Here is a 23,172-nt window from a genome sequence, read left to right as displayed (position 1 = left end):
ATTTTTTTCTGGCTGTTTACAGTATTTTCTGACTTATGGAGGGATAAAAAAGGATATCCAAAATCCCCTCTGTAAAAACATTTAACTCTAATAAGTCATCAAAAAATGAAATTTTGAACATGGCTTTGTCCAAATGTCCAGATTTCTGTTCTGGAAATGATGACTGTGATTAATCAAGTGTTGAAAGTATTTGTGATATTTATTAGTTACATTGTTGTAACCATATTCACCTACACCACACAAAAAAAAAATTATACATAGAACTTTTCCATTGCACAAAAGCTTCTATCGAGCGAAGAGTTTATTTAGATTATCAAAATGTTCCTTACACTAAGAAAAGAATGGTTTTCTTCACTGCAGAAATGGTTCTTCTATGGCATCGCTGCAAAAACACTCTTAAGGAGTCTTTCATTTTAAGAGTATAAAGTGTTGAAAAGTTCTCATTCGTTCTTTGCTCAGGTGTTGATATCCGAGGGTTTGGGTCGCTATGCACAGGATCCCTCCTTCATCCAGGTAGCGAAGCAGGAACTAGCGGACGCCTGCGACATGACTATGGAGGAGATGGAGAACGCTGCCGACAACATTCTCAACGCCAACGCGCCGCCCAACGCCAACGGAAACCTGCTGCCCTTCATACAGTGCAGAGACACTGGCTCCCAGGAGTCCCGTTGCAGTCACACGCTGGGCCTCTCGACCGCCACGGGCTCCGACGAGCTGCTGGGGGTGGAGTTAGAGTGCTCCGAGGGGAACAGCACTCTGATGGAGGACGAGGACATGGAGTGCGTGACCAGTTTGTAGGGGGAACAGCAGCAGAACGGAGGACTTCCTGTGTCTTAGCCCAGCTCTCTCTGAGGACACTGCTGTCCTGCAGTCTGACCTGTCTGTTTGTTGCGAGTACCTACTGTAGGGGTATAAGGCCATTCTGCTTAGCTGAGACCGAGTTGGTTTTTAGTTCGTCTGTGTGTTTGCGAGAGCACGAGCGAGTAGGCGTGTGTACATGTTTGTGTGTGCGTGTTTCTAAAGTGCCTCACAGTTCTCACAACCTTGATTGCAGTAAGGAAACGAAACCCTGACCGAGCAGGGAATGAAAGGAAAAGATGCGCTACCGTTGCTCAAGCAGTGGGATCTGTCCGCCGGTGGGAGGATAGAGCGAGTTTGCGCTGACTTGTGTGTGTGTGTGTGTGTGGCAGTAGGACTCGACGGCCGAATCTTCGGCGTGGACGTGTGGTGCCGAGCAGGTGGATCTTGAGGACCGTGTCGGGAATTTGCCGCCCGGGTTCGAGAGATGTTCAGAGGGACACATTGGAGCGGCTCTCCATCCATCCATCCGTTCATCAGGAGAAGTGTCGTCTGCAAGCGCCCTCACGTCATCCTTCTCCTTTAAGGCTTTCTTTTGTGTTCAGTTGATGATTTGTGCTGCTTTTTGAATTTGATTTCTACCCACAATTCTCTAGTTAGCTTTTCTTTTAATCAGCGGAAGACTGAACTCCCTGAATTGCTCTCTTTCTCGTGTACCGTTATGGCTTTCAGGTAGCTGCTAGCTGTGCAAGGTACGGGTCATTGCATCAGTGGCCTTTTATTCCAGATCTGCTTCAGGTTTTATTTCCTTTTTTTATTTTCCAGCATTTAGTGTTTGTAATGTTGTTTATCTTGGATTGTACACAGATGAATGCTGTTTTTTTTTCTTAAATTATTATTATTATTATTGAAGGCGTTTAAGATGTTTATGCCAGATGCAGTGTTGTGAATCTAATGCCTCTTACAGACACAAAAAAAATATTTATTTATTTATTCCTGTCGGAGGTGAAGCGTGTTCTGCCGGGGGTTTATTGGTAGCTCACAAGCTGTAAATGAGCGCTGTCACTCTCCTGGACGCAGGTAGCACTGACGGCTCTCATGGCTGCTGTTGGATTGGACTCACGTTTGCTCTGAAACTACTGACGTTCCTTCACTGCTGATCTCCAGAAACATTCAGCCGACAGCTGCGATTCTGTCACGATCCCACCTGCTCGACACAGGGAACAGCAGATCTTCGGAAGGTCAGTAAAGGTGCACTTTGAGGAGAGGAAGGGTGGAGTATTCAGGGATGTCTGGGTAGCGCATCATTTAAAAAAACAAACTCTAATGTAGTTCACACAGGGCTAAATATATAACCATCATTATGAAAGTACCAACATCAGCAGTGTCATCATCATACAATGTTATTGATTGCTATTATTATGATTATTATTACTATTATTGTTAAGGATATTTTTCTGCTGGGTTTAGCACTGTTTCCATGCAGTTCGGCAGACACACAGAGAACTACTTATCAATCTATTATGCAAATAAGGTGTTGAAGCGTTAACATTGTGTTGGTAATGTGTTGGCGGGATGGAAGACGTCCCCTAAACACATGCGCTGATGAGAAACCTGACCAATCCACTTCCAGGCGTCTCTCTGTTCGTGCCACACTAGACCGGGTTAGAAGTTCTGTCACCGTTTTGCACACGACTTCAGACGATATGAATTTCTCTTTCCATGTATGAATAGATAATTATTTTTGTCTACACCGAGCGTCCTGGCGTTTTGTTCCAGGCCTCGAACATCGCATTCAATCTCAGTCTCCAGTCCTGCGCTGTTTTTTTTTTTTTTGGTTGAATGAGTTCCTGAATGTTTACAGGAGGTCTCTGCTCTGAGGATGATGCAAAGCTTGTGAAAAAACCGTGACAAATGTAGCCAGAACCCACCTGCTCTGTTCCAAAGCCGCCACCACACCCTCATATCTCCTACACACACGTGCCATATGTCATTGTGAGGCTGCCCCAGGCATATTTCGAGGCCTTGGTTGTGTACGTGTGCGAGTTTCTCCGTGTTTAGCATATGCAGAGTACGGAAACGAGCGTGTCTGTGCTAGTATATGCAGGATGAGTGCGTGAGTGCATGCGTATGTGCTTGCATACCACAAGATATGCAAAAACAATGCAATAACTTTGACTGTACAACAGTTTCCTTCAGAACTACAGCTGTACAAAACTCTAAGATACAGAGAGAAGTATATTCACTGTTGTGTATTAAGTTACAGAACTTTAAATTGAAGAAACCTGTCATACTTGAAATCGGGTGCATTTGAGTATTGAGTATTTTGAAATAATCTTGTGCGGGTCAGTTTGGTTTGATGTTTTTCTTCTGTTGGTTTCAATGATCTCTGCATGAGGATTCTTTTGGTGTGCCAAGCGTTTTGAGTAACTATTTTTTTGTTGTTGTTGTTGTTTTCATTTGAAACATTGAGGAAACACTGATGACGGGGAGCGAAGGTGTAAATACAGACTGAGGAGAGAAGCATCTCGGCGTGAAAATGATTTTGCATATCTTGTGCTCAGCTGAAAGGTGCATGATACGCAAGAGCAGCTCTCTCTCTTTCACCCTTTATCTTTTCATTCGCTCACCCTCTTTGTCCTTTCTTTGGCAGACATCACAGTGAAGGCGTTTTATCACGGCACCCGTGCGCCGGTGAACGGGCTCACTCTAAATAGTTGGTCATGCACATTAATTCTCGCTATTATTTGAGGCTGCAAGCGGAAACATTAGAAATCCCCTTTCATGACAAGCTGCATTCTGCGAGGAGATTTAGGTTGGAAATAATGGATTTGGATGCTATGCTTGAATTTTTGGGTCATGTTTGCATGGAATCTAAAGAATCGAACTAGCAGACGGAGTCCTCCTCTCCCTTCATTAGCCAATGATTGTATATTTTTATAGACTTATAGTAAATAATTAACACATGAAAAGAGACCATATAAAATCATCTATATATGCTGAATGTCAGGGCTAAAATGACTACACACAACCGTGTTTGAGAATGTATGTAGTGACTACATATAGATAGAAATTAAATTTATGATAGAGAAATATAGAGTAAATCATTCGTATTCACCGCAGTAGCTCCTTTTGAAACTCCGCTCGTACGGCCTGTTATTAAGCAGGATGGTTTGGTGTTTTTACTGAGGGAGGAGTGCAATGAGATTAATCATGTGATTTTGAATCCGAGGGCTTTTTCTCAGCTGCTTTATTCAGATCAACACATCACGTTCCCCTCCGAGCACCTGCACATGATAGAACAGTGTGGAAAAGCCACAAGCTTTCATGACACAAAAGCAGCGCCTGTGTTGAATGAAACTGCTAATGAATGAACACAGAGAGCTGTCTGCTCAGGCCTTGGGGAAATGTACCAAATATTTGACTGAATATTTTATTAGTTGCTCAGTGAGGTTTTTGCCCAAATGGTTGTAATGTAGTTTTTCTTCTCTCAGAGAATCAGAAGTTATTTTATATATTTTAAAATATGAGAAATATTTATCAGATGGAAGTTATTTCGCACTGGTTGGAGGGAATGTCGGTGACGTAATGGATGACATTTCAGCAGGGGAAGTGTAGGTTGCTCTCCCGATGGACTTTGATTGATTTTGGTTTGTATTTTGGTTTGCCATCTGTAGCAGTAGCGCACAAGTTTCCCCAATAGAAAAGCGTATATTGAAAGAAATGGTTTTATGTATGCATTTAATGCTTAATATTTTTGGAAATATAATACCCTCAGAAAAGAGTAAACTATCCATAGCAAATGAGCAGCATTGTTACAACCATTCAAGTTCACAACACATTACAGTAAAACGCAGTTTTTTTTTTATCTTTAGGGTGTTGTTTTGTTTGTTTGTTTGTTTTATTTGGATGAACCCAGTAATGCACGAACACAAAATGTTAGTGGATTTATTAAGGATGTCTGTAGTTCAAGTATCCGTTCGGGCCGTCCGGTGTTTCTGGGTTCATGCGTGTTCGTATGCCAATTCTGCACGTGTCAGACTGAAGGAACGTGCTGTGGGGTTGACCTTTGACCCAGAGAAAGCCTGGACATGTGCAATGTCTGCCCTCTGGTTTAACCTTTGTGTAGCACGTATCTCTAATGTCCTCCTTTATATGACTGTTAATTTGATATTATAAGTTAATGTAGTGCGTTAATGAGTTTTAATGATAAACTAAAAACTAAGGTGGTGATGCAATAATCCCAATTTGCACATTTAAACCACGTTTAGTTTGACACATCGTACACATAAATCCAAGTAAAGGATGAATTTATGCATAGATTTTAGCTGTCGTGTAAATACTAATTTCGCCCTAAGCTCAAAACATCAATCTTGCCATAGTTTCATTTCAACAGGTGGGACTATAATTAATTCAGATTTGTTCAGTGGGTAGGTGAATGCAAAACAATTTATATGAACCAATTTGAGGTTTTCGAGTGGCATTTCCCCGCTTCTAGTTCCACCCAGCGAATGTAGCACTAAGAGACAGAAGGAGATGGGCGGAACGGTAACGATTATGACGAGGAGCTCAAAGAGTTAATATTGCACAAATCTCCATGTATGAGTGAACCTTTTAACAACTTGTTCTTACCACATCCTGCTTTCTTTCTGCAGAGATGGAAGTAATGCTCTGTTTGCTGGCGCCGATCTCTGGGCTTGAATTGTTGGGTCTCTTTTTCTCTAATGGGTGGCAGGACTACTCACTCATCTACAGATGCAGCCCACAATTCTTCCTGTTATAGAGGCTGAAGCCCGAATCTGCATTACACTATTTTCCTGCGGTCGGAGGTGATTTGGTTTACGTTTAACAGCTTAAGACTCACGAAGGGAGGAATCTTTGAGCGGATCGTCTCAGTTGCTTTATTTTCGGTGACCACACGAGCAGCTTCTGTAGTCTTGATTGACGGTGCGGATGGGAAGTGTAGTCTTGAGGTCCTCAGCTGTTTGTTAGATTAACGAGCTGAATTAAAATTAGACGCGTGTCATGCTTTTGGTAGAATTCGAAGGCATCAGTGCTGACCATTCAGGTCTCTCACGAAACACCGTCAGAGGTCATTCACATTTTGGACTATTTAATGGAGTTTAGACCCCAGGTGTTATTGAAAACTGTGAGACGTCTGCATGGTCTGTCATTCCCTCCTCTACTTTTGCTGAGACTCTTTTGTTTCATTTCATCATTCTTTCATTTGTTCATTTAGATTTTAAAAAGAATACGCTACGTAAATCTGAAGATTCAATCACTTTTTCTACTCCTATTTTCAAAAAAAAGTGAAATGAAAAAAGCAACAAAAAATTGGATTTGTAAATAAGTGATTGTACAGTTTGTATCTGTATCTGTCAGTCTGTCTTTGGTGACAGAGTGTGTCTTGCTTATAACGCACGCTACCAGTAAATAAAAACTAAAAAATATCTTTAGATTGTATGGTTCTTGACAGGAAGTTTTAAATTAATCTCTGCTGTATATTCCTGTAATATTGCATTTTTATCTGAGGAATGATGTTATTAAACAATTGCAAATAAAGTGAATTTCCTAAGGTTTGTTTCTTCTGCATCTTATGAAGGATTTACAACAAGGTCCTCAGGTAAGATCTCACCTGACCAACGTTCTTCCAACTAGCAGAGCTTCTAGATACACAATTTCAATTCAGGTGTTGTTTTATTATGGTCACATCATGATATTGTAAATGGCAAATTATATTAAATCAAAATAGAAATCTAATAGATTTTTTAACATTAAAATCCAGAGTCCAGCCACTGGATCAGCATAATCTGCAGCTGTGAAAGAATTGATAGAAACGCAGCCTATGTAGATCATAATGCGTGTCTGCATACTTCCTGGGTTTCTGTTTAGCTGGACGTGTGCGTGTCCTCGTGGTCGATCAGCCGTGACTCTCCGTGATAAAGTGTAAAGAACAGATCTGGATTCAGTCCATGATTCACCATAGCCTCACGCAAACGTGCTGGAGGGTCAAGATAATGCTGAGAGAGAAACAAACAGAACGGAACAACATGTAATTATATACACACATTACTCTTTTTGGTTGGTAAGTAGTTTTTTTTTTTTTTTTACATATTTTTGAAAGAAGTCTTTTGTGCTCATCAAGACTGCATTTATTTGTCCAAAAATACAGCAAAACAGTAATACTGTGAAATATAATTACAGCTTAAATTAACTGTTTTCTACTGTAACTTATTATTTTTTTTAAATAAACAGAAAAAAACCCCTCTTGAAAATAGTGCTAATTTTGTCAGTCATTGTTAATTTAGTCTTAGTCTTAAACCCCTTTCACACAGTGCGCAGATCCCGGAAAATTGCCAGCATGCCTTTTAGTCTTTTTTTGGGTGTGTTCACACTTGTAGTTCAGTTCACTTGGTTAAATTTGGTCCGGACCAAAAAAAAAAAACCTTTTAGTCCTGGTCCGCTTAGCATTCACATTGGCATTTTAACACTGAACCTAAAGATACAGAACCTAAAGGCATAGGGATCCGTTCACAACCTGATTGGTCGGCTTTTATGTCAGATTTCGTGACCGAACATCCAAAACAATGCTTTGTGTTGGGCTAAATGCTTTTGAGAACTCGCGAAGAGCTCATAAAATGTGTAAAGGAGTCAAAACAGCGGCAGGAATCCCTCCGTCACACACACAGAGACGAAGCTGCGAGGAGACGTGGTTCTGATGCCTGTACCGAACTTTGATGGGCAACATCGCGACTATATGACTAGAAAAAACAGGTAGGCTTGAGCATTCTGTCCTGTTTAGGGTCGCATTTTGTGGCATAATGTCCTGTCTTTGGTCCGTGTTAACGTTCATATTTCATTCGAACCGCACCAGAGTTCGTTTGGAAGCGGACCGAGACCCACCTTTTAAAGCGGTCTCAGTCCGCTTGTTTGGTGTGCACCAGGGTTCGGATGGCAGCGTTCACACTTACTCAAATGAACCGCACTATCAGAGCAATCGCACCAGAGTTCGTTTTAAACGAACCAAACATGGCAAGTGTGAACACACCAGTCTTAGGGTGCTTTCACACTTGGTTCGATTGCTTGGTCCAAACCTGAGTTTGATTGATGTAATTATAATCGCAATGATTTTTGTCATTTGAGAAATTTATTTTTACATTTCAGGTATTGAACTTTCACCAATAAGCACAAATCATGTGGACTCGTACACATGGTTTATTTTACCTCATCTAGTGTACTGATTTATTATAAGCTATTTATTATATAAATTAATATTAAAGACTTAGATATGCACTCAATCTACATTATGAAAACTGGTAAAAACAAACAAAAAATAATTTAACAGTGAAATTCCTAATAGTAATTCCAAATTGCAATAATGTTTCTATATTAAAACAACAGTGGTGAGTAAGTGCATTTATTCAGCAACCACAATCACAAACAAAATAGTCAAGATCTCATGACAGAACACAGACTGGCTGAAAGATTTAAGCTAAAAATCTCTCATGGAGATCGCTAAACTCCAGATTACTTGTTTGTCTGCGTTTTCAGATCATCGTCGGCACTTCCGTAATGTCGAGCGAGCGCGTGCGCATTGTTGCCAGATTGAAAAAATTAAGCAAAACACTGGGCAGAAAACGTATCCTTTTAACAGACAAGCTCTGATTTGGGGATTTGAACTCTTGATATCTGGCCACCGCACACATGAAAGCTTGCATAGTATGTATGTAGGCTACAGCAGTCCGCAATAATATTTTGTCTCCTTTTTTCGACGAAAATAAAAAAAGATTTTGGTATAGTTTTTATTTTTTAAAATACATTTTAGTCTCGTCTATCATCATCCACGATATTGCATGTTGATATAGTCACAGTTATCGTTTATTGACCTTATTGTTGTCTCGTGTCTAAATGCTTCTTCAGCCAAGACTCTCCCTCAGAGGCATGAATACGTAGCCGCGCAGCAGTGAAGCCTGACGCAATACAACAACAAAGACTGGACTTCCCGACCACAGCTGGACAACAATTACACACAATCAGAGCAGTGACAGCTGGTCAGCTCAGTGGAACCCATTCACACTGAGAGACAGACAGGCTCATACCTCATAGGCTAAAGCAAACGTCCCCCAGTGAATGGCCAGTGATGTTTTCGCCTGAATGTCCATGTGAATCTGAACAGCTTCTTCAGGGTCCACATGCTGAGACTTCATGATTCCTCTAAACAGAACATGTCATAATTGTACTTCAGTTAAAAACAGAGGAAAACACACATCTGCTTTTTGCATTTATCCATTTAGCAGATGCTTTTATTCCAAGCGACAAAAGAGGAACACAAGTAATTCTTCAAGGAACCAACAATATTCATAATATGCAATGCATGGTTTATTTGACAACTAGATTAGGAAGTAAACTGCTCTTTAAGGTCTTACCTGAGCAGGTAAGCTCCAATCGGGATGGCAGCCAGGTCAAACGATCTGAAGCGTTTTCCAATCTCTTTAAATGCTGAACAGTATCCCGTATCCCCAGCAAAGAAGAAACGACAATGTGGGCCTACGATAGTCCAGCTTCCCCATAATGCTTTGTTGTCATCCACAGGCGTGCGTTTGCACCAGTGCTGTGCCGGCGTGCAAAAAAATGTGACATCGTCGTGCCCAGGAATGCGGCTCCCCACCCACCAAGCGTTCAGTGCTGCCACAGAGTCTGCGTCGAGGTGATCGTAGTGTGTATGACTGATCACCACTGCGTCCAGGCGAGGAAGCTTTTCTACGGTGCAAGGCGGGTCACGGTAACGCTTCGGGCCCATGAACGGGACTGGAGAGGCTCTCTGGCTGAACATGGGGTCAAGTCAGAACCACCAGTCCTGCCATCTCCACCAGTACAGTGGCATGACCCAGCCAGGTCGCTTGCACAGATGAGCCTCTCTGCCCACACTGATCTGGCCTCTGGATAAAATATGGCTCCAGAACCGGCAACTCACGGTCTAGAACCTGAGAACAGAAAAAAAAAAATTCCCACTTTTTTTAATTTTTACATTCAGTTTTAATAATGTGAATAATTTTAATTTACTTTTTAAAATGTTACAGATATTTAAAGGGGGTCATATGATGCTTTTTTGGCGTGGCAGAGTCTTAACTTTGATAAAGAATATCTCTTTGGTTTTGAGACTTTAGTCTTTGCAACTTCAGGGATCTTATCTATGCACAATCAGCTTGTAACACTCCAAAGAGAAAGGAAAACTTGAAATCGCATCATATGACCCCTTTAAGACAGTTTTAACCTGGTGGCTATGTTATGCAACTGGCATAACATACTGTGTGAAAGATCCCTTAGTCTTTCACACAGAGAGCTTTGATATTATTTACATAAGGTAAATGCATTTGCAATATTTGACCACTAGAGGGCAGGTTAGTGTAAGACTAATGGCAGTAACAATGCATAGAAAATGTGTGAATCAGAATTCTATTGCATTAATTTTCCCCATGTGAATTAATTCATGAAATGTGTCAATGTACGTTGAATATGTGGAGGAAAGTAGAAAGTAGTAGTATTAATTGTAGTAGTAACTGATTTGAGTATTTGAACAGCAGGGATCGTATAGGCCCTTTCTTATGCTGTTAGGAAACTGGCAGTCCTCAAATGTATTATTGAAAAATGTCTATACACACCCTTCCAGCCTAGGGTGAAGTCATTATGTACATGATGTGCAGTGTGTGACCACCTTTGAACTTATTCTTCTGTATCATGCAACCAACATTAATATTCTCTTAATATTCAACGTTAATAAATTAACAATGTGGGGTGCACGTCAAAACAAATATTTCTTTCTGAAGAGGTGAAATTAAATGTCAATCATCAAACTGCCAGCAGTGAATGCAATTTTGGGATGGCAATCGGGGTGGCCAATCAGATGTCAGGGGTGCCAAGAGCCACCCAACCCAGACGCCCCTGTGGATCCACCACTGATGTGGACCATAGAGTGTAAAAAAGACTATGCACTGTCTGTAACTTAAAATAATAAATGGTTAGAGATGACATTACCAAAAAGTTGTGACATTTAACCTAGTAATGGTGAGTTTGTAAGACTTTTTGGAATTATAAATACTACTGCACTTTTAACCTACAAGCACTTAATATATAATACTACTTAATATAAATACTACTGCACTTTTCATCCATCCACCACATATATATTGTGTGATTACACATATAAAATGCTTTTAAAATAATGACAATTTGACTTGACATTTTAGTTGTCTCCCTTATTGACACACTCAACTCAGGTCATGACACAAACTCTACTAGTGCTGGCTCCAGGGACAAACTGAAAACCACTGGCTTAGTACATTTAAATATATATATATATTAATTTTTGGTTATTGCTACAAATATACCCCAGAGACTTAAGACTGGTTTTGTGGTCCAGGGTCACATATTATAGTGATTATAGTTTGATCAGAGGTATTTTGAGATATTGACATTGTACTGAAAATGTATTGACAAGAATTCATAACTGGTGTTATGAATCCTTTCTTAATTTGAGAAATAAAACTTGGCACTCAAATGTATTGTCACATGTGAATAAAGTCTCTCTGAGCTCACTTGATGTTCTGGCATCTCTTTGAGTGACTCTTGTACTTAATGAATAAATCTGTAACATCAACTCATAATAAAACTAGACATCTAAACAGATTTACCTATTGTGAAATGAACTGTTGCACCTACAACAGCAGCCACCAACTGAACTGACCATAAGATCATAACAGCACATGAGCCAGAAAACACTGAATAAATACAATAAATGAGCTGTAACACTTATCAATCTCATAGAAGATGAGAAGAGGAGTTTATGTGACTTCTTCTGCTTGAGCGTCTGTCACGGCACTTCAACTCCTAGAAGGCCTCAAATGCCAACACTTGCTGGGAAAGCCACAGTGGCGCAGGTGGCTAAATGCATGTTAATGGCACACATGGATGCACTGAAGTCGTGGGTTCAAATCCCACCATTCGATCAAAATGAGTTTGGAGACATTATACAGTAAATGAAATGGTGTCGTTTTATTAGGCTATTGCTGCATGTTTCTTTGTGAAATTGAAATATAACAAAACTAAAATTTTAAAACAAATAAAAGAAATATCTTAATATGAACAAACTAAGTCTTTGTCTGTGCTCTTTCCATTTAAAATTAGAATCAACCACTGGATTTTAATAATGATCCAAACAAAGATGCAGCATACATGCAGCAGATGAGCTGAATGAGACGCAGATTCACTCTCTGCCAGCAGGTGGCGCTTATGGAAAGGAATGATACAGTGTTTCCTGGGTTACCGCTGTAAACAAAGCAGTGCTTATGAACACTAATTTAATATGCATTGTTCAGAGGCAAGATGAAAAGAAAATACCATGTAAACTTTTCTAAAGATAGTTCCCCTCAGAGATACATTCATATAAACTCCTACTCCAATTGTATCGCGATTTGTTTGGCATCTCAACCGATTTGAATCGTCACATATTTGAATCGATTTTCGACCGGCTCGCGGTTAATCGTTACATCCCTAGGGTCAACATATCTAACAAAACAAACATACACAAAAAAGCTCACCCTTGGCTCAGCGGATAACTGTTTGCCTTTGGTGCATAAAACTCTTGGTTCAAATCCAAGCATTAGTAATGTTATATAATTTCACAACTTGTGAAAATTCATATTCCCAACAAAAAATACTCAAACAACCAGTGAGTTTCTGTAGCTCAATAGATAAAGTATTGCTGTTCAATCAAGGAGTCCTGAGTTCAAATCCCACTGTTAAAGTAAAAAATTTCACATGTTGCATTATATCTAACAAAGTGCCTCAAACACCAACTCTTGCTGCGAAAGCCATGTTGGCGCCGGTGGTTAAACACACATTAATTACACACGTGGATGTGTTAAATTCATGGGTTCAAATCCCACCTCGGTGTGTTAGGACACAATCACTACACTATGGCTTTAAAGCCTGAATCTGATACTTTATTTGAAACTCACAGGTGACTAGTGAAGTATAAGTTCCTTCACACATCCTGACAAGAGATCTGTGGCTCACAGGTATGAGCGCTGCCTCACGGTTTCAAAGGTTGCTGGTTCAATCCCAGCCAGATCTCTGCGATATGAATGAGTGGTGTGGCGTGAGTGAAGGGTGCGCCCAAAGGAGGGGGATACCAGTACGGTCTCCCCCCTGGAGCTTCCGGCACGATGTCCAGCAGTGGTTATACTTATGGCAGACTGAATTTTTTTTTAAAAACGCTGTATAAAATTTCACACTTGCCATCCCTTCCCCACCTACTTAGGTTACCATCATTTGCTTTTTAAAGGCGTCACCCTTCAAAAAGGAAATGATGGTAACCTACACATTCAGTACCAAACAACACACCATATAATTACCTGTCCATGAGCAGATGTCCGTCATTGTGGTAAATTTCCCAGAACTCTGTATGGTCCAAACGCACCCCTTATTCTGTAAAGACAGAAATAAACAAAGACTCTATACGGTATGTACAATAACATTATAAATCTTTAAAAATAGATAATGTGGACATCAGTTAAAAGTTTTGCCTTAAAAGACTGAAAACTAAAAAGATATATAATCTACATTCAGACATTTTCTGCCCTAAAAATATATATTTTGTGTGACCCACACTGAGCATATTATCAGAAGCATTAATAATTGTCACCAACTGACTCTATTAACAAACACGTATAGAGTAGACTACTATTTACCACATTACAACATCAGCGGATAAACAACACTTATTGTTATTATTGCCCTTTATAAAGCTTCATAGGAATCGACTCCTTAGATTCAAATTATCACGGTAATGCAACCACTATCGATTTAATTGCTGTTCTGAAGGTACTGGAATTTAGCAAGAGAGCCAACATGCAAACAAAGTCCGTGCTAAACCTGCATAAAAGATCTCACTGCCTACCTTCATACATGCTTAGCTGTCAAATCACTAGCACTTCAAGGATTGACAGCGCGTGTCAAAAACAAGACCAGCATCACCCAAATACTCCAGCAAGCACATTAAAGACCTGCTTTGACATATCAGAAAAACGAAACTTCACTACAAACTTAAATAACGCTAAATAAGTACTAGTGACCTTACAAGAGAAGCGCACTTTATGCGTAAAATCACTTACAGATGAGTCGCGTGACATCCTCCATTCATGCACTTTATCGCAGTATATGATGGTTTTGTTTCATGCTGGCCTCAAATATGTGCTGTTGAGTCACATTAAGAGTCTCTCACTGAGCTGTCATGTGCAGAATCTGCACTTTCATAGCTTTAAAGCGGTCTGAAGTTGTTGACACTGCTGTCAGGTGTCATGTTGACAATGATGCACAGTTCGCCGGAGGCAAAGTCCGCTTACGCCCCTAGTGGAGCGGACGACAAACTGCAGGTTACCTTTCCAGCAGACGAGTCCTGTTATAGTGCCAGTAGACTGAAAAATACTTCAGGTTTGCTCACTAACTCATTACTTAAACGTCTAGCTTACTTTAACGTTTACAATCTCAAGCAGAATTCCTATTTATCACGTTGAATATAAGACAGGTGAAAAAAAAAAGTGATCAGCGGATCCCTCTTGTGGTCAGTAAGTGTAGCGTATTTATTAATCGAGACGCCAAACTCTCAGAGAGTCGGTGGTGAGAGGACGCAAATGTGTGGATTTATACATGTTAAAAGAAATCTATCTTTTTTTTTTAGGATCATGGAACATTCGAATCATAAACATGGAATCTAGCAGCTAAAGGACTCAGATCAGCTCTAGACTGATGGGGTAAAATATCCGATGTGTTGAACTGGAAGCCACATGGCCGAAATACAAACACAAATTAAATGCGGGATAAAATATTTTCCAAGACTGTTTTTGAGTTGTCTATCTATTGGTAAAGTCGATATATATATATATTTTTTTTCATCTAAAGTGACTTTTATCGTTTTTTCCCTCACAATTATACAATTAAGTCGTGGTGTAGTTTGCAGATTTAAGCGGCATTTATAGCAAAGCTTCAAGGTTTAGGAACGGCACGTTTGACAGCTCCCCCTTGTGGACATGAAGTATATCTGCAGGACTAAAAGAAAGAGAAACGCTGTTATCTGGTTTTTCTTGGTATTAACAGAAAACAATTGTATCCTATGATTAAATTTACTGTGCGCTGGACATGGGAAGTCTCGTATACTTGAGAGTACTGGTTCAAATCCTGCCATTTCTAACATGTTTATATATATATATATATATAAAGAAAATAAAAAGTAGCTTTGCCATGTCCAGCTCAACTGTTCAACATATGAAATGAATACAAGCTGTTTTACATGTGGATTCGTGTTCAAATACAAAATTGCTTTTAGCTATTTTTTTTTTAACATAAACAGCAAAAATAAATAAATTAACTCTTTAAATTCAGAAATCTTGGGCTCAGATGATAATTGTTTGCCTTTCATGCCTTAAACTCTTGGTTTAATATCCTACTACCAGAGCTCCCTGGCTCAGTAGATAAAGTGTTGCTTTTCAATTAAGGAGTCCTGAGTTCAAATCCCACTATTGTTAAAGTAAAAAATTTCACATGTTGCATTATAGCTAACAAAGTGCCTCAAACGCCAGTTCTTGCTGTGAAAGCCACGTTGGCGCAGGTGGTTAAACATGTTAATTACACACATGGATGTGCTAAAGTTGTGGGTTCAAATCCCACCTCGGTGTGTTAGGACACAATCACTACACCACAGCCTTAATCTGATACTTTATTTGAAACTCACAGCTCACAAACAGGTGAATAGTGAAGTATAAGTTCCTTCACACATCCAGACAAGAGATCTGTGGCTCACAGGTATGAGCGCTGCCTCACGGTTTCAGAGGCTGCTGGTTCGATCCCAGCCAGATCTCTGTGATATGAATGTGTGGTGTGGTGTGAGTGAAGGGTGCGCCCAAAGGAGGGGGATACCAGTACGGTCTCCCCCTGGAGCTTCCAGCACCATGTCCAGCAGTGGTTATAGTTTTGGCATACAAAAAAAAAAATATTTATGCTGTGTAAAATTTCACACTCGCCGTCCCTTCCCCACCTACTTAGGTTACCATCATTTGCTTTTTAAAGGTGTCACCCTTCAAAGAGGAAATGATGGTAACCTACACATTTAGTACCAAACAACACACATTATAATTACCTGTCCATGAGCAGATGTCCGTCATTGTGGTAAATTTCCCAGAACTCTGTATGGTCCAAACTCACCCCTTATTCTGTAAAGACAGGAATAAACAAAGACTATATTGTATATGAAGCTTTCAGTTTTACAAAAGTATTATAAATCTCCGTAACACTAATAGATAACATGGACATCAATTAAATTTTTGCCTTTAAAGACTGAAAACTAAAAGATCCTCTATAATCTTGAAGGTGTAACCCCTTCAAAAAAAAAAAAAAGGCAACCAACACATTTACTTCCCAACAACACACAGTCATACATTAAAAGCATTACCTGCCCATGAGCAGATGTCCATCATTACAGTGAATCTCAGTCCACGTGTCTTAGAACTTTGTATGGTCCAAACACTTATTCCTTATTCTGTAGAGGAAAAACATGAATAATCAAAACTAAATAAACATAGACATAAACATACACTTAGCCTTATTCATATTGTATGCAACTTTCAATTGCACAAGGGAATTGTAATTCTTTATTTACACATTTGCTACCCAAAAATACACAAAATAACAAAAAATTTACTGAAAGGCGAAACTTCTTAAAGGGATAGTTCACCCAAAAATGAAAATTTGATGTTTATCTGCTTACCCCCCCGGGCATCCAAGATGTAGGTGACTTTGTTTCTTCAGTAGAACACAAACGGAGATTTTTAACTCCAGCCGTTGCAGTCTATCAGTCGTATAATGCATGGCAATGATAACAAAATCTATGAGAGTAATGTGTGTGTGGCAGTCAGTCACCGCACCGGTGTGGATATTTACTGTACTTCGCAATCACAGATTCTAGCCTACGTCTTGGAATATGACCCAAATAAGAATTTTCACCGTATATTGCCATCTGAGCAAGTAAGTAACAAGTCTGCCACGTTTGTTCTGACCAACTGAGGAAAAAAGCATTACCATAAATCTCGCTACCAATGGTGATTAAATCTAAAGATCGGTTAGCTCATATCACATAAAACCGTTCAAATTATTATTATTGTTATACTTTATTCTCAAATGATTAATGTTAACAACATCAGCATTGGTGACTATGAGTATAGTGTGTATTAGCGTGTAGATTTCAATTTCTAATTGCCATACTCTTCGAATTTCATATTAAGAAATTCTTTTAACCCAAAAAGCAAATTATGCTCCCTTCAAACTGGTTTTCTTTAAAATACAAATCTTTGTAATCCCAGGCTATCTGTAATCAGAAGCACATTTATAACTGGAATATATTATATATCATTTCATTCACATGTGTTTCATAAACACATAATCCTTTATGGATTACAATCCGCCATCAAAATGATACATTTAATTATTCTGGCTGCTGTGAGAAAAGGCTATAAACAATCGGCCACCTGCAGGATCCTGTAGCCAAGACAACTTCTTTATGTTTACAGACGTGACGCAATTACGCAGTGCCATGCTCGAATTTCCCGCGAAAACCTACCCGTACCACTCAAATTAGAAAACATTATTATAAGCTAACCGTTGTGAATCGGGCTAAGGCCCTGTCCACACGAACGCGGTTATTTTTAAAACCGCAGCTTTTTCTACGGGGTTTGGCTGTTCGTCCACACGCAAATGCAGAACCAGTTCACTGAAACCGAACATTTTTGAAAAATGCAGTGTTATCGTGTAGACAGCGAAACCGGAGTTCCCTTTCGATACTACAGTCGTACTGCGTCTTGCTAGACGCATATGGGAAAAAAGCCTTTTTTCTCCTGAACTGAAGCCTTTTCATTCACACAGTGAAACTGCACGGCCATTGGTTCATGCGGTGTATTAAAAAACGAACCAATGACTAGGCAGCGGGGCTGCATGAGCCTATGGCGACGAAGCCCGCTAAGCCTGCCAAAGTCTGCCAGAATGGGCGGGGCATCTGGCTATATAAGCGGGCGTTCACCACAGAATTCTCAGATTTCTTCTCCTTCAGCGACGACTCTTCGCTCATCACTGATCCTGAAAGCCTACTCGCCGTTGACACGCCTCGCAGCTGGATTGAGACCTCCCTGCTCAGCTGACCGGCTCTCTTCGCACCTCAGCATCGCAGCAGTTCCGGGCCTGTTCCCCTGATCCTGATACTGAAAGAGCTTATTTCTAGCAGGTAAGCCCTAAAAGAGCTCATTCTAGCGACGTTGTTGCAAATGTCGCGCTGTGAGTGTGGCTCGTGCAGGGAATCTTGCACGATGCAGAAGGGCAGTGAGTGCCGTCACCTATCTGGGCAGCCCCCACGCAGAGACTGCTCGCTCACTGAGACGGAAAGCTCTCGTTGAAAGCATGAGTCTTGCCCTTCTCCACTCGCGGACCGCCTTCACAGTGAGTGCCGTCACCTATCTGGGCAGCCCCCACGCAGAGACTGCTCGCTCATTGAGACGGAATGCTCTTGTTGAAAGCATGAGTCTCGCCCTCCTCCACTCGCGGACCGCCTTCACTGAAGGCAGCCCCGCTCTCCCGTTTCTCCTCTCTCAGCGAGCCTCGGAGAGGGAAACAGCGGAGTCAGGGAATAAGCAACCGGGTTGATTGATCTCATGTCGGCTCTGTGCCTGCGTGCTCTCTCTCCCCGTTGCACTCGCGGACCATCTTTTACTGAAGGCAGCCCCGCTCTCCCGTTTCTCCTCTCTCAGCAAGCCTCGGAGAGAGAAACGGCGAAGCCTGGGAACTAAGCAACCGGGTCTGAGCGATATCACGCCGACACAGAGCCTGCGTACTCGCTCTTCCCGCTGCGCTTCGATCTGTGTCTTGCACGTAAGGATCAGTGTCCCCCTTTACATCGAGCGGCTCTATCCTCCTAAGTAGATCGGAGCAGATGCTGCCACTGGCAGCTTTGAATTGTGTGTGTCACTATGACTGCGCTCACAGACACGGGCTGCTGTTACCACAAAAGCAGTCTGCCCCTGTTCGTTCGTGGAAGGCGGCCCCGCCTCCCGGCTCTCATGTTTCTCTCCTCACAGTTACCTCGGAGGAAGCAACAACTCTTTGTCAGCTTCGGTAACCGCACCAAAGGGCTTCCGGTTACGAAGCAAAGACTCTCTAGATGGATAGTAGACTCCATATCGCTAGCGTACTCTTCTTTGGGCCTTCAATGCCCAATTGGAGTACGGGCCCACTCGACTAGAGGCATCGTCTCGTCTTGGGCATGGTCCAGTGGTGTGTCCATTGCGAATATTTGTGAGGCGGCCGGCTGGGCCTCGCCGTCCACATTCGCAAGGTTTTATAACCTGGAAGTCCCGGCCTTGCAGGCCAGGGTCCTTTCCGCTTGAGGTTATTGTTAACTTCTCTATGAGCATTGGTTGCTTATGGAAGTTTATACCTTTAGTCGTTCCACTACATTAGCACGGCGTGATTGTACTGTGTTCACATATGCGTCTAGCAAGACGCAGTACGAGTGTAGTATCGAAAGGGAACGTACTCGGTTACTAACGTAACCTCGGTTCCCTGAGATACGGGAACGAGTACTGCGTTGCTAGCCATGCTATGTAGCTGCACGACTCAGTCGTCGCTTCAGTCGAAGTAACCTGAGAATCCTGTGGTTAACGCCCGCTTATATAGCCAGATGCCCCGCCCACTCTGGCGGGCTTTGGCAGGTTTGGCGGGCTTCGACACCATAGGCTCGTGCAGCCCCGCTGCCTAGCCATTGGTTCGTTTTTTAATACACTGCACAAACCAATGGCCGTGCAGTTTCACTGCGTGAATGAAAAGGCTTCAGTTCAGGAGAAAAAAGGCTTTTTTCCCATATGCTTCTAGCAAGACGCAGTACTCGTTCCCGTATCTCAGGGAACCGAGGTTACGTTAGTAACCGAGTACGTTTTTGGCTTGTGACGTCGGAGCTTGTGCTGTTATCTCCGCCTACTGGAAACTTTTTCAGGCTTCTGATTGGCCAACATGGTTTTACGGTTGAGATTATATCGCCACCTGTTGGTTAGGCATGCTCTTGACAGTGCGTCATAGCATGCGTTTGCGTTTTCGTGTGGACGGAGATTTTTTTAAAAACGGAAGAAGGAAAAACTCGATAGTTTTGAACACTGGCTGGTTATGTACTTGCTCAAATATTGATTTCGGATCATTTTTAACCAAAAAAAGTCACTGTCTAAATGTACCATAGTCCAATATGAATTGCAGCATATTAATGCTGCATATATGTCCTCTGTTATACAGTTATGTACAGTTTTACATTTCAAAATGACATCAAAATGTATCTGTGCTATAATCATCTTATAACATATAGCTAAAAGTAGGAAAAACATGAAGCAGCAGGGGAACATCAGAGCATCCCACATCACTTTTTTTTAATACAATGACACTACACACATCAACAGAGATCAATGGAATTTACTACTTTTTATATCACATACGTAAATGTAGCTACTGGCTTTAGTTCATCCAAAGCATCAATTACTGATTAATTTATACATACTTTAATGCATGCTAGTAATTTTACAAGAGAGTCGCGATTCATGAGGAAAGAGACTAACTACTTACATTAAAAGTAGACATTAAGATTTCAAATGCACGATCTGTACTTGTTAAATCTGTTAAAACGTGAGTTGTGCAGACTGTTTGTAAGCGATCCAAAGGTGTCATGCTGAACGTGAAGCGCGCTTTTGCCCCTAGTGGAGCGGATGGCAAACTGCACTTCAGTATCTAGCTAGCGGAGGAGTTTACAGTCTTTATCTCGTCACTGTAACATAAATATGATTATTTTATATGAGTTTGGGTTGGTGGAGGCGTCTACTCTTAATGCCTAAGTGTCCCAGATTGATACCAGTTTCGTCACGTGCTACTTGTTACTTTTCCCAACGCTGGTGTGGTGGAACAGAGCCATTCAAGAAAGCGCGTTTTAATTATCTTACTGAGATTACAGATTCATATTTTGTATTTAAAGACTGCAAGTATTATATACCATTGATAAACACATTCTTATTTTACAATAAGAAAAAAAAGTGACGTTGCATTCTCACATCTGACAAGTATTTTCTGTCTGTGGATATGCTATGGTTGTTTAATAACGTCGCAGAACTCTTGTGTTAAGGGAGGAAACAGGTCAGCAGAAGGTTTCTATGAGAAACAGATTGCAGACCATGTTATCCGCCACAACACACAGTAATACATCACAGATTTCTGGGTGGATAATCTCATCATGGACAGATGTCACATGCAGCACAGCAGATAAACAGACCTCATCCAGGCATTTACTGCACAGACTAATCCTCTGTTTTGAGCTTTATGACAATCTCTCCACGTGGACACATTTACAACCTTTTAGGACATGCGCCCCCCCCAATAAAGCAGCGAACAATATTTCTTTTGCTCTTTTTGAGTAACATTATTTACGTAAGAAATGCACGGATCCGTTATACTGATGTACTTTTGATATTTTCTTTACTGTTTACATTCACTTAAAACAACTGACTGTGCTTACAAGGATACTTGTCAAGAGCCTAACTGCTACTCAAAAGTAGCCCAAAACTACAAAACGCGGCAAGTGTTAAAGTAGCCCAATTCCGCGGGAAAACCGCGGACTTGGCAACACTGAGTGTGACTGATACTCGAGCCAACTCTGCTCTAACTGTCGACTAGCAGTGGGAGTCAGATTGCCCCCTAGTGGATGGCTAAAGATTTGTTAACTCATATTCATAAATTCTCAAGAGGACGTCTCTGAATTAACTGATGCTCGCGCCCCCCTTGACAGGTGCTGGCGTATGGGATTACATTTCTGCCACATTTCTGCGCGCTTAAGTCTCTGAGAACCTGATACCTTGTACTTCTGGAGACTCCAGGTAGGTTGCAGTTCTGGAAAATGGTGGCGCTGGAGACTAAATGGTTCCTGGTGATTTCACACCTAATTCTTCACCTTAATTCCTAATTCTTTTGCAGTTAACATGCATCTTTTCTTCTCCACATGTTTTTGACTGACCCTGCTGACCCACTGAGCATTTTGCTGTCCAATGGTTATTCATTAACTTTGCAATTTTTAGTATTGTATTAGTTTTTAATATTTCCCATGGGCATTTAATAATTTTTGACTTTCAGTCGGAGTTAAATCTCTTTTTTGGCTCATTTTATCTGTAAAAGAAAATCTGCTTAATAATTATGCACACCTGAATATAAGACATTTTTCACTTCCAGCCTAACCTGCTTAATAATTATGCCCACCTGAATATAAGGCGTTTTTCACTTCCAGCCTTCATGAACAATAATATATAGATTATAAGTGATTAAATACAAGATTAATAGTAGTTATTAAGATTGATGTCGTTTGGAATTGGTAAAATGTGCTTGGAAAAATGAATGATCAGAATATGAACTTGCATAATAATTATGCATGCACTGTATTTTTCCTCTTCTGCTGTCGAGGTAATGCAAGGAATGTTGTGATTGGTTGTCAAGGAAGCCAATCAGAATTTAGCAGCCTAGTCTCTGGCTGGAATTATGGCATATTGTAACGCTGGGTGAGCTGTTGGCATTTAGAGAGAAATGGACGTGATTCATTCATATGATGTTGAATGCACTCATTACAGTTTTTTAAAAATGCCTACACACAGTTTTTTAAACTATGGCTCCATTTCTCAAAACTCTACACACAAAACCACAAAACACACACACAACACACAAAACGTCACACATATCTTGCAAAAGCAAACACTTCATTCAAAACTATTTTAACTCTTCTACACGCCAAACTACACACAGATGTGAAAAATGTATAACACTACTCTCATGTGTCTTTTGCTTGTTCAGAGTGCAGTGGAGTGCACAGGAGTTTGTCATAGCACATGCATATGCACAAATACACCAGTATGCATGTACAACTGATAAATTTTACACAGTTATGCAACTGACTGAATCAATACTGAACTGACTGTATAATGACACTATTGACTTGTTAGAGCTTCTTTACAGCAGAATTTGAATTTGATACTATTGTGAAGCTGCTGTGAAACAATCTATATTGTATAAAGCGCTTTAGAAATAAAGTTGACTTTCTGACTTGGCTTGTATGCATATTCAGTGTATATATGTATGTGTGTGTGTATGTATGTACTGTACATATACACACACATATACACACACACATAGTATATAATCATACACACACATATATCTATCTATCTATCTATCTATTGCATGTGTGTTTTTCATTCTAAATAATAA

At 40.7% G+C, this 23,172-nt stretch overlaps 2 protein-coding genes and 1 long non-coding RNA gene across 13 annotated transcripts in view; 1 reads left to right on the top strand and 2 right to left on the bottom strand.

Annotated features, from left to right (window-relative positions):
* The window catches only part of cacna1c (calcium channel, voltage-dependent, L type, alpha 1C subunit), a 129,350-nt gene extending 123,243 nt beyond the window's left edge, over window positions 1-6,107 (top strand). For all 11 annotated transcript variants that reach the window (XM_016544453.1, XM_016544450.1, XM_016544456.1 and 8 more), the window contains one exon: window positions 460-6,107. In XM_016544453.1, the coding sequence (XP_016399939.1) occupies window positions 460-798 (339 nt within the window). In that variant the 3' untranslated portion in view covers window positions 799-6,107. The remainder of the gene's footprint in view (window positions 1-459) is intronic.
* Window positions 6,108-6,469: 362 nt separating this feature from the next.
* Window positions 6,470-9,683, bottom strand: LOC107732974 (N-acyl-phosphatidylethanolamine-hydrolyzing phospholipase D-like). Its single transcript, XM_016544460.1, has 3 exons — window positions 9,225-9,683; window positions 8,898-9,012; window positions 6,470-6,818 (listed from the first exon to the last, which is right to left on the bottom strand). Exons 1-3 carry the CDS (start codon window positions 9,629-9,631, stop codon window positions 6,687-6,689), a joined length of 654 nt encoding a protein of 217 aa, XP_016399946.1. The 5' UTR covers window positions 9,632-9,683; the 3' UTR covers window positions 6,470-6,686.
* A 3,533-nt stretch (window positions 9,684-13,216) lies between these two features.
* LOC107732975 (uncharacterized) lies at window positions 13,217-16,369 on the bottom strand. The gene is made up of 3 exons (XR_001638923.1): window positions 16,304-16,369; window positions 15,992-16,064; window positions 13,217-13,284 (listed from the first exon to the last, which is right to left on the bottom strand). It is a non-coding gene; the product is annotated as an uncharacterized LOC107732975 (long non-coding RNA).
* Between the last annotated feature and the right edge of the window lie 6,803 nt (window positions 16,370-23,172).

This window comes from Sinocyclocheilus rhinocerous, unplaced genomic scaffold (assembly GCF_001515625.1).
Source record: "Sinocyclocheilus rhinocerous isolate Xijiao unplaced genomic scaffold, SAMN03320098_v1.1 scaffold400, whole genome shotgun sequence".
Lineage (NCBI taxonomy): Eukaryota > Metazoa > Chordata > Actinopteri > Cypriniformes > Cyprinidae > Sinocyclocheilus > Sinocyclocheilus rhinocerous.
This window is presented reverse-complemented; position numbering and strand designations above follow the sequence as displayed.